This window comes from Laccaria bicolor, genomic scaffold (genome assembly GCF_000143565.1).
Source record: "Laccaria bicolor S238N-H82 LACBIscaffold_49 genomic scaffold, whole genome shotgun sequence".
Taxonomy (NCBI): Eukaryota; Fungi; Basidiomycota; class Agaricomycetes; order Agaricales; family Hydnangiaceae; genus Laccaria; species Laccaria bicolor.
The window spans coordinates 220,312-233,440 of NW_001889920.1; the positions used below are offsets into that span (position 1 = coordinate 220,312).

The 13,129-nt window shown below is 42.5% G+C and overlaps 2 protein-coding genes and 1 pseudogene across 3 annotated transcripts in view; 1 reads left to right on the forward strand and 2 right to left on the reverse strand.

Annotated features, from left to right (window-relative positions):
* Window positions 1-2,216: 2,216 nt before the first annotated feature.
* Window positions 2,217-2,916, reverse strand: LACBIDRAFT_333306 (uncharacterized protein; the record flags this gene model as incomplete). Its single annotated transcript, XM_001887935.1, has 3 exons — window positions 2,217-2,417; window positions 2,622-2,649; window positions 2,789-2,916. The coding sequence occupies 3 exons, from the start codon at window positions 2,914-2,916 to the stop codon at window positions 2,217-2,219; spliced, it is 357 nt and encodes a 118-aa protein (XP_001887970.1).
* An 8,304-nt stretch (window positions 2,917-11,220) lies between these two features.
* Window positions 11,221-13,129, forward strand: part of LACBIDRAFT_399345 — a pseudogene marked incomplete at both ends in the record, with an annotated part of 3,996 nt that continues 2,087 nt past the window's right edge. Inside the window, 6 exons of the mRNA in view lie at window positions 11,221-11,346; window positions 11,795-12,003; window positions 12,051-12,138; window positions 12,186-12,476; window positions 12,617-12,640; window positions 12,724-12,816. Coding sequence covers window positions 11,221-11,346; window positions 11,795-12,003; window positions 12,051-12,138; window positions 12,186-12,476; window positions 12,617-12,640; window positions 12,724-12,816 — 831 coding nt within the window. The remainder of the gene's footprint in view (window positions 11,347-11,794; window positions 12,004-12,050; window positions 12,139-12,185; window positions 12,477-12,616; window positions 12,641-12,723; window positions 12,817-13,129) is intronic.
* On the reverse strand, window positions 11,795-12,816 carry LACBIDRAFT_333307 (uncharacterized protein; the record flags this gene model as incomplete). The annotated part of the gene is made up of 5 exons (XM_001887936.1): window positions 11,795-12,003; window positions 12,051-12,138; window positions 12,186-12,476; window positions 12,617-12,640; window positions 12,724-12,816. The coding sequence occupies 5 exons, from the start codon at window positions 12,814-12,816 to the stop codon at window positions 11,795-11,797; spliced, it is 705 nt and encodes a 234-aa protein (XP_001887971.1).

Here is a 13,129-nt window from a genome sequence, read left to right on the forward strand (position 1 = left end):
GTCTAAAACAGGCCAAAAATGACCAAAATAGCACAAAATGACCATTTTCTGGAGGCTCTACAAGCATAACCACTCAATATTTTTAACTAATTCTTTGATAGGCTCATTCAGATTGACCAGAGGTATGTTCTGGCTACCTCTCCAGTTAGCGCATATTTTTTTTTTCAGAGGCCAAAAATGGCCTCCAGAATAAAAACCTTCTCAAGGCCCCAGCTTTCACTGAAATCAGTCCATACCAAGGGAAGTGTAACACAACTACATAATGTAAAAGAATACACAAATACATTTGAGGCACAATAGATTCTTAGAAAGAACCAGAAAAATGAACCAACCTTCATTCTTTTTGCACTCAACTGTATGTTCCGGAAAACTGCGAAATGCCCGGAACATTAATTAGAATGCACACAGGACATCCTAAAAACAACGTGGATGTCCACATAAATGTTCCGAAAAAAATGCGAAATGCCCGGAATGTTAATTGGAATATATGGGGGACATCCAGAAAGCACATGGTCATTGATTCAGGACATCTGAAAATCACCCTGGATGTCCATATGAATGTTCCGGAAAAATGCAAAATTCCTGGAACATTAATTAGAATACATATGGGACATCTGAAAAACATCCTGGATGTCTGGATAAATGTCCGGAAAAAAATGCGAAATGCCCGGAACATTAATTGGACTATACACAGGACATCCAAAAAGCACCTTGGATGTCCCAGAACATGAATTGGAATATATATGGGACATCTGTTAATTGGAATATACACGAGACATGCAAAAAGCACACGAACATTGATTCAGGACATCCAAATGGCACCCTGGATGTCCATGTAAATGTTCCGAAAAAATGCGAAATGCATGGATAACTAATTGTCTGCATGTCCACAATTGTCTGAAGTTCCATTGTATGAACTGAATGCCATTGAACGACCTCATCTACAAGTGAACATCACCAAGTTCTGCAAAGTGAGAGAACATCAGCATTTTCTGCAAAGTGCATAAGGACCTCCATGCTTGATATCTTGGTTATCTGAGTGATTTTATACATTGCTTTTGGGTACTAGAAATTGGGGGAATAGCTCATGCACATCCTAGGAAAAGCTCATAGGCACTTTATGTTTCTTGACACAGGAAGGTTATCTGTCCTAGAATATCATACCCTTCATTTCAAGACCTTCACATTGGCTCAGGAGATTTAACTAGAAACCAGAGTCCTATATGGACACCAGGGGTGCTTTTCTGACATCTTGTGGATATTAAATGTTATTCCCCGGACATTTTACATTTTTTTTCGGGACATCCAGAGTTGTTTTTGAGGTCCAGTGTATTTAAACTATTGTCCGGGAGATTTTGCATTCTCACAGGACATTTATATCGATACCAGGGTTGCTTTTCTAATGTCATGTGGATGTTAAAACTAGTGCTTCATAGATTTCACATTTTTGGGACATTTATATGGACACCAGTGTTGCTTTTTTGACATCTTGTGGGTAAGAAAAGTCATGCCCCAGACATTTCGCATTTTTCTGGGACATCCGGGGGTGTTATTTGGATGTCCTGTGGGTATTTAAATCAATGCTTTGGACATTTCGCATTTTCTTCAGACATTTACATGGCTACCATGGTTGTTTTTCTGATGTCCCGATTTACACAATTGGAGATCCAAGAAGATGAATGGGAAAAGACGGCTTTCAGATGTCATTTGGGCTTATGGCAGTTCCGTTGTATGCCTTTTGGGCTACAGAACGGCCCTTCAATATTTCAACGACTAATGCATATCTTCTAGGATACAAGCTGATTGCTGCTTTTACAACGAAACAACTGCAAATACGTGAACAAACATATCACATATGGTCAACTTTCGGCAGGGTCTCAGCTACATTTACTCATTCCTCAGCACTCCAATGGAGTCTACAACCCTCACCTGCTCTACAAAGCTCGGGCCTGGCCTCCAAGACGATGCCAACAAGAACAATTGTCCTTCGCATTGCAGTCTGACCATTCCTCAGAGGAATCTGCATCTGCTCAGAAGGGACGAACTTTCACACCCAAGATACATCGACTACCCAGTGTTCTTCGAAACCAACTGCATCTGAGAGGTCAGCAAGCCTACCAGCCCATGGACTCTGATTGTGAGGTCACCTTCTGCAATCATGTCCTCCTCTTTAATGCCTAATGAGGGTTTGGCTTTGTCTGTTTAACTTGAGCAGCTCACTCTTCGAGGTCTTTACCCTCCCTCACGTAATCCATATGGACTCCAGTGGACTCCAGTGGACTCCAGTGGATTCCAGTGGCCCTCTTACCAGGCCAGATTGGCTGGCAGAATGCCCAGTCCACTGGAGTCCAGTCCAGTCCACTGGACTCCCACTGGACTGCCAGCCACTTTCCTGAGTCCAGTCCCAGTCCAGTGGACTATGAGTCCAGTCAGAGTCCAGTGGAGTCCAGTGGATTCCAGTATATTATTATTATTATATATGAATACTACTAAAAAAGCGAAAATAGACTAATTGATCAATGAATGGAAATGTTATAATTTACATATAGTGTGGGTCAGTGATAGCTGCAATAAGGATTCATGATTTTGTTCAGTCTGCGGGGTGAGGTCACGTGACTTACTTGAGGGTGTGCCATATCGTCACGTCGCCTGTTTGTGGGATGGTCACACTGCCATGACCATCCCTTTCCCTTCCACCACCACCATTCACATCTCAACGCCGCCGACAATGCCCACGCCCACGCCCACGACACCCACGCCCACGCCCACGCCCATGCTAACGACGCACACGACGCCCACGCTAACGATAACGACGCCCCCAGCGTGGAACGATGGACCAAGGACGAGGGACAATGCCCATGATGTGGCAATGTCATGGGCAAGGGGTACGTATGCCCCATCACCCCATTCCTCCATTCTCACCACGACAGGCACGACGCCAGCAACCACCCATGCGGCACATGAGGACGACGACACCAACACATGAGGACGGCGACAACGACGACACGTGAGCACGACGATGACATGCGAGCACGGCGAAACACGATGACAACGACGAAACGCGAGCATGACAACATGCAAGCACAATGACAACAACACGCGAAGCCGACCACACGACGTACACGAACAAGCACCCACGGAAAACCGCCACCGGCCACCACCGCCTGCTGCCACGTCACACGAAAACCAGCCACCGCCCATGAAAAACAACCCCCACCCACAAAAACGACGACAACACGCGAGGACGACAACACACGATGACGACGATGACTACACATGACAACGACACGCGACAACGACGACGAATGAGCGCCAACGAAAACACCGCCCCCACCACACCCGAAAAACGATACACCCACGAAAAACGACGAGCGCCCGCCAGCGCTGAACGGCGCCGAGCGCCCGGCAGCATCACCCTTCCCCTCCACTCTCTCCCCCCATCACTACCTCCTCTCTTTACCACTCCCACTCCCCTCCACTCCCTCCCACCTTCACACTCTCCCCCCTTCAGTCTCTCCCCCTTTCCCCCCTCCCCCTTTCCTTGCTCCTCTCTCCCCCCCTCCCTTTCCTTCCCCCTTCCTTGCTCCCTCCCCCCTCTATTCATTCCTCTCTTCCCCCTCCCTTTCCCTTTCCCCTCCCTTTCCATTTCCCTTCCCCCTCCCTCCCCCCTCTGTAACATAGAATCTATGTAAATTTAATTAATTTAATTAATGAATATACTTCAATTTTATTTTTTGTTTTGAAGTCTAAGTTCAGGAATTCTGGATTAACTTAGGTCTGTGGCAGTCCAGTCCAGTCCAGTTTTGTGTTGGGAGAGTCCAGTGGAGTCCAGTTTTGTGATTTGCAGTCCAGTCCAGTCCAGTTTTGTGCTGGGAGTCCAGTGGAGTCCAGATTTGTGGATATTGCCAGTATGTAGTGAAGTCCAGGGGAATCCAGTGGAATCCAGTGGAATCCAGTGGAGTCCATGTGGATTATGTGGGGGATGGTAAAGTACTGCACTCTTCTCTTAATAGAATTTCTGTGATATTTTTCTTTCAAGTTCAGCAAGTATTTTTCCTGCTTTATCTCTGTGTTTGATTGTTGCTTTCCATTTTCTACAAAACCAATCCCTAAGATTTAGCAGTGATTTTTGGTCAAGATGATTACTTGAGTATCAATTGTATAGAGACTCCACCATCAAGACCAACAACCCCCTCACATTTGTTGCACTACTCAAAGAAACTGACATTGACAGCACATATGAGGATGGTGGATGACCTTAATACCAGACTCATGAGTCTCAGGAGGTTTATATGATCATTGATTTATCTTACTAGTGTTTCTATGTAGGTATCAATCAAGTGAGCTGAATTTGGATCATCTTGAATCAAATTAACAGGTCTGTCCTGGTCAGCCCTCTTCACAATTATTCTTCCCTCTGAGTTGAATGAGATTTTTCGAGTGATTAGGTATGCCATAAGTGTCTGAATTATTGTGTCATTATGGCTGCCAGACTGCCTTGCCACCTAATGTAAAAATTAGTTGATCAGATTGCATTCTCAAAGAAATTGGGCTAGACAGACCTCAGGAGAGAAACAAAAATTCTTCCTGAGCACAAGGGTGCTGGCCAAAAAACTTTTCCATTCTCCATTGAAGTATGTGGTGGAGATGGGTGCATCTTTCAGAATTTTGCACTGGTGGCCCCCTGGTTTAGGATATACTTGAGAAATATATCTTGATTCAGAATGTAGTGGGAAAATATATGATATAGTTGAGAAATAATGTATGTTGATTCAGCATATAGTGGATTTAGTGGAAAGATATACACTAACTGGGTAAAAAGATTGTCCAATCATTTTTTGGACAAAGTTGGTGCTATAACACAAGAATCAAACATTTTGAGAACTAAGCTCTAGTGTATAAAATATAGCTAAGGAGGTGTAGATTGTATATAACAAGTCTGGGGATGAACAATTGAAAACTCAGGATAAGGCAGGGAATTGACTGTGACAAGTGCCAAAAATGGGATGTAACAAAGTGGGAAATTCTGAATGACTGCAACCTACTGAAAGCAATTCACAACTTGAGGAAGAGATATTTTTAACACTGGATCTCCCTGCTATTGTTATGAGTTTCATAAAGTCTCTGGGCTAGAAAATTTTATACCCTCCTCTAAAAGGTAAATTTGAACTTATTCTCCATTTTATGTATTTTTCACCCAATATATTTGTTGGAATGAGGTAAAATGACTCCCTATTGTTGTTTGTAGTGTGTATAATACAAAAGGAAGGTAGAAATGTCGAGGGCCTTTGGTATTTAGAAATACCTCTTTCGTCTTCTTATGTTAAGTCTCAAGAGATGTTTAAGGTGTGGTTTAGAATAGTTCAATAGAACAAAGTATATCTTTCAGGGAACTTGGTCTATTAAATGCAAAGTTCTTTGATCACAGTTTTTTTTATTAACACAAAACACGACTTTTATGACTCCTGTGAGTTTTTATTATGTCACTATGCTCCAAAACAAAGGGTATGAGTATGCTGTCTCATCTAATTGATACTGTGTCCTTAAAACCTCTTATTCAAAAGTCTCCAAGTAAGTTGACTCCCCAAGCATGCTGGCTTCGTTCACACTGAACTTATCTGACCACGAAGAAATCTCCTTTTAATTGATTACAATTGTCTGCCTCCTAAGTCTCTACTTGGATGCATCAGTCTTTGATGTGTATGCGGGAATTGCCATACATGACTTTCTGAATGGCCGTGAGCTGTCTTTTCTGTGTTTTAGACATACCATTAGGTGTCTATGTCGTCTTTCTGTATATTTCTTGTATAAGTATGAGTTTCCACATTAAATACATTATGTGTTTCTAAACCGTTTGGTAGTAATGCAATTCTTCTCCCTGTGTTGGGTGTTTACTCTAGAACCTCTTTGTGTTCTATTTCATGGTAGGTGAATCTTAGATAGGATCAAAGTATAATGGCACAACATGTGCTGCTGCCAGTTCCAAAGCCCTCATCCTACTTTCAGATTCTACACATTAGGTAGTTTTGCAGAAGAAAAGTTGAAGTTGCAGTGGTAGTTGTCAGAAGGATGTTTGGCTGCAGCAGATGACACAAATAAACTATACTTTTTATGTGGATCTTTCAGACTCAGCAGTGATGGGCCATTAAACAACTCTTTGAGAAATGTGGCGAATGCTGGATCTTAAAATGGGAGCCACTAAGAGGATTTGCAGATCAGTTTAAAGGACCCATGTTCTGGAAGAGAGCACATTGAGGTTAAACCCAGAATGGGTTATAGTCAAAGTCTCATTGATTCTATCTGTGCTTTCAAACTCAACCTGTGACTGGAGCAGCCCAAATTGTTTCAGAAATTCTTCATGTCCCTTTCAAGCAAGGTAACCAGATTTTAGAATTATAGAATATTGGCAAGTTATTGTAGGAGGTCTACAAAGCAGGTTGAAAGCACAATATTGGCAAATTTTTGTAGAATGTCTGGAAGATATGTTGAAATTATCCTCTTTTGTTATGAGTCTGCCACGATTTTAGTAGTTGGCCTCTTTTTGTAACCATGCTGTCTGAATCATCGAATATTGGCCAGTTATTGTAGGAAGTCTGGAAAATGGGTTGAAAAATTATTCTCTTTTGTTACAAGTCCTCCACAAATCTTGTTGTTGGCCTGGTAATAGAATATTTATATCCTCCTTGCAAACAATTGTGGAATATTGGCAAGTTATGTAGGAGGTCTGGAAAGCTGGTTGAAATTTATTCTCCTTTGTCATTGGCTGCCAGAATTCTAGCTGTTAGTCTCTTTGTGTATCTAGGCTATCAGAATTGCAAGATTATGGCAGAGCAACACAGAATTTTATCCAAGGCTTATAATAATTAGTGTATTTACCACATTTTGCTTAGTTTGCACAGCATCTTCAAAATTATCCATAACTTTACTAATGGGGTCAAAGTGGTGCCACATTGTTTTGAAGTGACAAATAGGCTTCATTCAACAAGATATCAGGATGATGGTCACATGACCAATTACCAAAAATAGCCAAAAACAAAAGCTGTAGCTCTACACTGTAGCTTACTGAATCTGTATGAAGTATGTTCAAAAGTGCTCCCATTGTGCAGATATGAGGTAAATAAGGGGGAGTGGTGGTGTAGTGGCACCACTGCTCGCCTCTTGGTGCACTCAAGCCAGGAGGTTGGGGGTTCAAACCCTCCCCAAGACCATTCCCAGACTACATGTTGACACTGGGGATTTTTGCTGCTACTATTGACACCTGGGAGATCATGGGATTAGGGAGGATGTGCTGGACACTCAGTGATATTAGCCAGGTGCTGCAAAGGCTGGAATGCTGTCTGTCATAGTGGGAGCCATGGGATGTTGGAACCATCCCTCAGGGTTGCCTCTTTGGGAAAGTGGGACTGTGGTCTCACCGTGTTGGGAGTTCTGTGGCGATGGGACCAGTGATGGAGTGGCGGTGCAGTTGCTGGAAGGAAATCACTCCAAAGTTAAATAAACCAATACAACAAACTTAACCAGTTGCAGGCCAGGTTCAACACTGTTCTATTCTTGTATCAAGAAAACCTTCATTGACCCAGGAGATATATTGGAATGTAAAAAGATATCATGGGTGCCATGTTGTTTCTAAGGCTGAGGGTCATGCCAAGAATGAATAGTCAGGAAACACCTGGACCTTGGTCCCAAGATGTGGTCATCAAAGGGGAGCAGTAGTTATGTAGTTTGTATACTTTCATGACATTCTCTGGGATATAGTTGATACTTTTTGTGAAATCCTGGTGACTCCAGATGGAGTCCACCAAAATCACCTGGACTACCTGGAGTTGGTAAAGTACTGGCGGTGAGGGTTATCTGCACTGGAGGAGTGTTGCTTACAGCAATTTACAGAGCTTGAGAAATCACTAGCACCTGCAGCACCTGCAGCACCCTCAGCAGATGAGGGGGATGAGCAGAATGCTCATCATAGACAAGTTATTGGGTTTGCAACAGAAGTACTGCAATGAATGTGTTCATCGTAGCAAGATCCAGCGACTTTCATCAACTCTGATCAATTGACATTGTGCACACTCTGCCTCTCCATATAAATTTTATCTGACAACCACTCCATAAGTGTGGAATTTGAACCAGTCCAACTAAAACCAACACAGGGAAGTTTGTCAGAGGATTGATAAGATATTGTGTTCAGATCTATTCATTTGCCACCAGAATACTAGTATTTTTTGCAAGCATTTCATTCTTTGACAACCTCCTTACAACATGAAAATCTAAGCAGGAAATGAAAAGGTAACTACAACCCTGCAGCTCTCTCTTCTGCAGAACACATTGTACTGGACTCCACTATACCCATTCCTCAAAAGTCCACCAGAATTCCATAATTCCTGGTGATTTGGGATCATTCCAGTAGGAATTTACTAGGACTCCACTAGGACTAGGGTACAAAATTTGTATGGTGATCAGCCAACATGAAATTCGTCCCAGTCCCAGTCCAGTCCCGTAGGATTCCAGGAATCCAGTAGGAGGTGGGGGATTTATCACTGTTGATTTTATTATATAATATTTTTAAAAAGCGCAACATGACAGAATTCAACTCTCAACCTCATAGGCAGAACAGCAAATACTTCATAAACGAGTGCTTTACCAGTTGCACCACAATGGCATTGTTATAGGTAAGTATTATATACTCTACATACCAACGTGCTGACCTCCTTCCTAGAAAGGATGTTGGTGAATTCCATGAGTGGGAATTTCGCCCAAACCGTCAACCCACTGGGAAATGTGTTACACTTTTTTCTGACACACCTGATGTCAGGCACAGTATAGTGTCCGCTTTTTTCATTAGAAATGTGTGCAGTGTCCCCTTCTCTCATTACAAAGGTGTGTAGTGTCTGCTTTATTCATTACAAAATTGTGTAGTGTCCGCTTTTTTCATTAGAAAACTCTGTAGTGTCCACTTGATGCATTACAAAATTGTGTAGTGTCCGCTTTTTTATTACAACACTGTGTAGTGTCCGCTTTATTCATCACAAAATTGTGTAGTATCCGCTTTTTTCATTAGAAAACTCTGTAGTGTCCGCTCTTTTCATTAGAAAACTGTGCAGTGTCCACTTCTTTCATTACAAAGGTGTGTAGTGTCCGCTTTTTCATTAGAATAATGTGCAGTGTCTGCTTTATTCATTACAAAATTGTGCAGTGTCCGCTTTTTTGTAGTGTCCGCTTTCTTCATTACAAAATTGTGTAGTGTCGACTTTTTTCATTAGAAAACTTTGTGGACTGCCTTTCTGATATCTTGTGACTCCAGCAAAACAGCTCTTCATCATTTGGAATTCATACACCAGTTGTGTTTTGACTGAGCATCAAGTGTCCTAACTTTCCCCTTGAACAGCATCTGACAGTAGCCCCAACAGCTGGCAAATCAATCACTGAGATTGTCTTGAAAGAGATCAGGTTGAGGTTGGCTATGGTCAGACATAGATGGACAGAGATGAGTCCCCAGGGAGATGCAATGAATGTTGGACAACATGACTGAAGCTGGCCAAGGGGACAATTAGGACACTTGATGCTCAGTCAAAACACAACTTGTGTATGGATTCTAAATGATGAAGAGGTGTTTGGCTGGAGTCAGTTTCTCTGAAACATTGATCTATATCCCCAGGAAGCTACAAGATATCAGAAAGGCAAACCACAAAGTTTTGTAATGAAACAAGTGAACACTGCACACATTTCTACTGAAAAAAGCGGACACTACACAATTTTGTAATGCATCAAGTGGACACTACAGAGTTTTCTAATGAAAAAAGCGGACACTACACAATTTTGTAATGAATAAAGCAGACACTACACACCTTTGTAATGAGAGAAGGGGACACTGCACACATTTCTAATGAAAAAAGCGGACACTATACTGTGCCTGACATCAGGTGTGTCAGAAAAAAGTGTAACACATTTCCCAATTAGGAAATAGTGCACACATCATCACTGACAATGACCACACCATGCTAGCCATTAACTCTTCTGGCCCAAAAAGCATGGGAAATCATTCCCCACCTAAATGTGCACTGTGCCTGACATCAGGTGTGGCAGAAAAAAGTGTAACACTTTTCCCAATTAGGAAATGGCCCAATTAGGAAATAGTGCACACATCAAAGCATATACTACGCATGGGTCAAAGCTATTGGTAAATATCTGTCAACAAACATCCCAATGAGGGTATTCTGCCTACAAAATAATAGGTAAATCCCCTATCCCTATATTAAAAAACATCCCAAGTTTTTCTCTTAAATATAGGACCCCAGACACCGATCATTATATCCTGATGGAAATGACCTACAAAGGAAATTTGCCTTATTTGGTAAGGCATATTAAGATTCTTTTCCTCCACTGGACCCATTCTACCATACAAGGAGATAAGCTGACAAATAATCTCCTTATTTGACTTGCCTTTGTTCTTTACATTATAACACTCTACATGTCCCTCACTCTGGGTGTATTCAATTGAAAAGATGAAAAGCAGCCAGTCAACCTTTTTTGCTAATGAAGCTGCTTTGTATGTGCTCCCTGAGTTATTACCACAATTATTATGTTTAATTTTGGTGAAAAATAGCCATGCATCTATACATCATGCTTTCCCTATCTCCCTTCTTCTGGGTATCTTTTTCAAAATGTAAAAATCAGGTATTTTAGTTTCTGCTACAGGGTAGGTCTGCTTGTAGGATATATTGAAGGGCTGCTGTTGGTGACCAAGTCAGTAGTGGATGACATGGCCAATAGTGATGTTGATAACCCATTTTGTGTGACAAAGCCCAGGCATATTTGAAAAGGACTCTCAATGATCAATCTGATTGTTTGTTTTCTGGTTGTTTCCAGTACTTATCACTCCCCCACCTATTCCTACTGGACTCCAGGACTCCAGCAGGATTCCCACTGGATTTCAACAATTCTTCCAAAAAAGGCATTTTCCACCTATTGGACTCCTACTGGACTCCAACTGAACTTAGACAAAAAAAATCCAATGCTTCAGTTGGATTCCTACTGGAGTATCATGCATTCTATCAATTTTTGATTAAGTCAGTCAGACCTTTTAACACCTCAAAATTCCATACCAAACTTCCATTCACACATCAATATTATATTGATAACTATATACACAAATATATACAAAAGTATTTAATAATCTAATGTGGTCAGGGAGGGGGAAGGAGGAAGTGGTGGGGAATGATGAAGGGGGGAGAGTGAGTGAGGGGGAAGGCAGGGGGAGGGAGATGCAGGGGAAGGGAGGGAAGAGAGGTGGGAGTGATGGAGGAGGAGGGAGGGGAAGGATGGAGGGAGAGGGAGGGGAGGGATGGAGGGGGAAGACAGGGTGAGGACTTGTCATCTGTGAGCATGGGCAGGTTGATTTTCATGGGTGGCGGTCGTCATTTGTGGGTGCTGGATGTTTTTTGTGGGTGGTGGCAATCGTTTGTGGGTGCTGGGTGTTTTTTTTGGGTGGTGGTTGTCATTGGAGGGTGCCGGGGTTTTTTTTGTGGGTGGCAGTCGTCATTTATGTGCGGTGGGTGTTTTTTCGTGGGTGGTGTCTGTCATTTGAGGGCAGTGGTTGTTGTTTGAGGGCACTGGGTGTTTTTTCGTGGGTGGCAGTCATTGTTTGTGGGTGGTGAGTGTTCTTCATGATGCACATGGGTGGTTTTGTGGTCTAGAAGAAAAAAAACAACCAAATTTTGTAATTTGATTGCTACAAAAAATGCAGCCTCTTTTCAATTACACATTGGCAGATAGGAAATGAGTAAGGTAGATGGGTGAGTTAGTTATTTCTTTGTCCAACATCTGGAAGAGTGCCAGACAATGTTCTCTTGTTCCAGAGAGGGGGCTTCCCTTTCAGTTTGTCGAAAGAGGCTTTGGGGAAGAAAAACATGTTTCCGATATGCTGGATATCCCCTTTTGTTGGGGTGAGGGGCCAAAAACCTGGTGAAGTTCTTGTGCGCATTGGTGATATCTCCAAAGCATGTTGCTCTGTCATTAGGCAGTGAGGGGCCAAAGATACTGTCAATGCCACTTACTTAGAGGAATTCCATCCCAGTGCTGGTCTTCAGACTTAGACGCTTGAATGTCCTTCAGCATCCATTTATGGGGTCCAGGGTAGGCGGTCTGTATTCATGTTAAGCAGCATCATCCAAAAAAATTACTTGACTTACCCTTTCCCCCCTGCCTTTTCTTTCTGCTGTAGCCTGGTCATTCATCTGTGTTCTGTGGGAAAAGACACATGCCAAGGTCTTCCCAGTTTTGTCCATGAATTTTGCAGAGCAGGCATCTGCTTTGAGGTCCTGCATCCCAGAGATGATAGTGTTGGCCTTGTCGACATCTTTGTCACAATTTTTGGTTTGTTCCATAAGGTCGGTGAGTGTGATGCAGGAGAGAGTATAGGTGGGAGCATATTTCAACCACAGGTTGGCGGACCTTTCAGCGGACGCTATAGCAGCCTTCTCCTGTGACTCAGAAGAGCAATTTTCGGCCCTTTGTCACCCCACAGTGGGGTTCAATTCATCAATGTTGGGCAAGGGCACAGGAGCCTGTCTCTGCTAGAGTTGTGAATGCCCAAGAATCAAGGAAGAAACAAGCCGCTGACCAGGTTCAGCCTAATAGCAGAACACTGTTCTTCACCTTTAGAAGCAGTTGGGAGTGAAGATAAGACAGCCTCATACCTTTTTAATAACACTTTTGAAATTCCTTTACCTCATATCTCCACAACAGGAGCACTTCAGAACATAATTCAAACAGATTTAGGAAGCTATACAGTGCAGGGCTACAACTTTCGTTTTTGACCATTTTTGGTAATTTGTCATGTGACCATCATCCCAACAACCTGAGGGTCATACCACTCTGGAATGGGGTACCACTAAGGTTCCCTAATTCAAAGAATTGGATAACCTCATAGGTACCCAAAAATGGGTGGTTGAAGTGTATCCAGAGCCAAAATGTATTCAGTGGTGTGACAGGCAAGTTTAAAGAAGTATCTACAGCATTGGTCCTTCTTTTCTGGAAGAAGAAAAAATGCTACCATCCTTTTGAGTCAATACATGGAGACTTGGGATGTCTTTTAAATGATGCCTGAAGTATGGCATGATACTAAATAGATTGT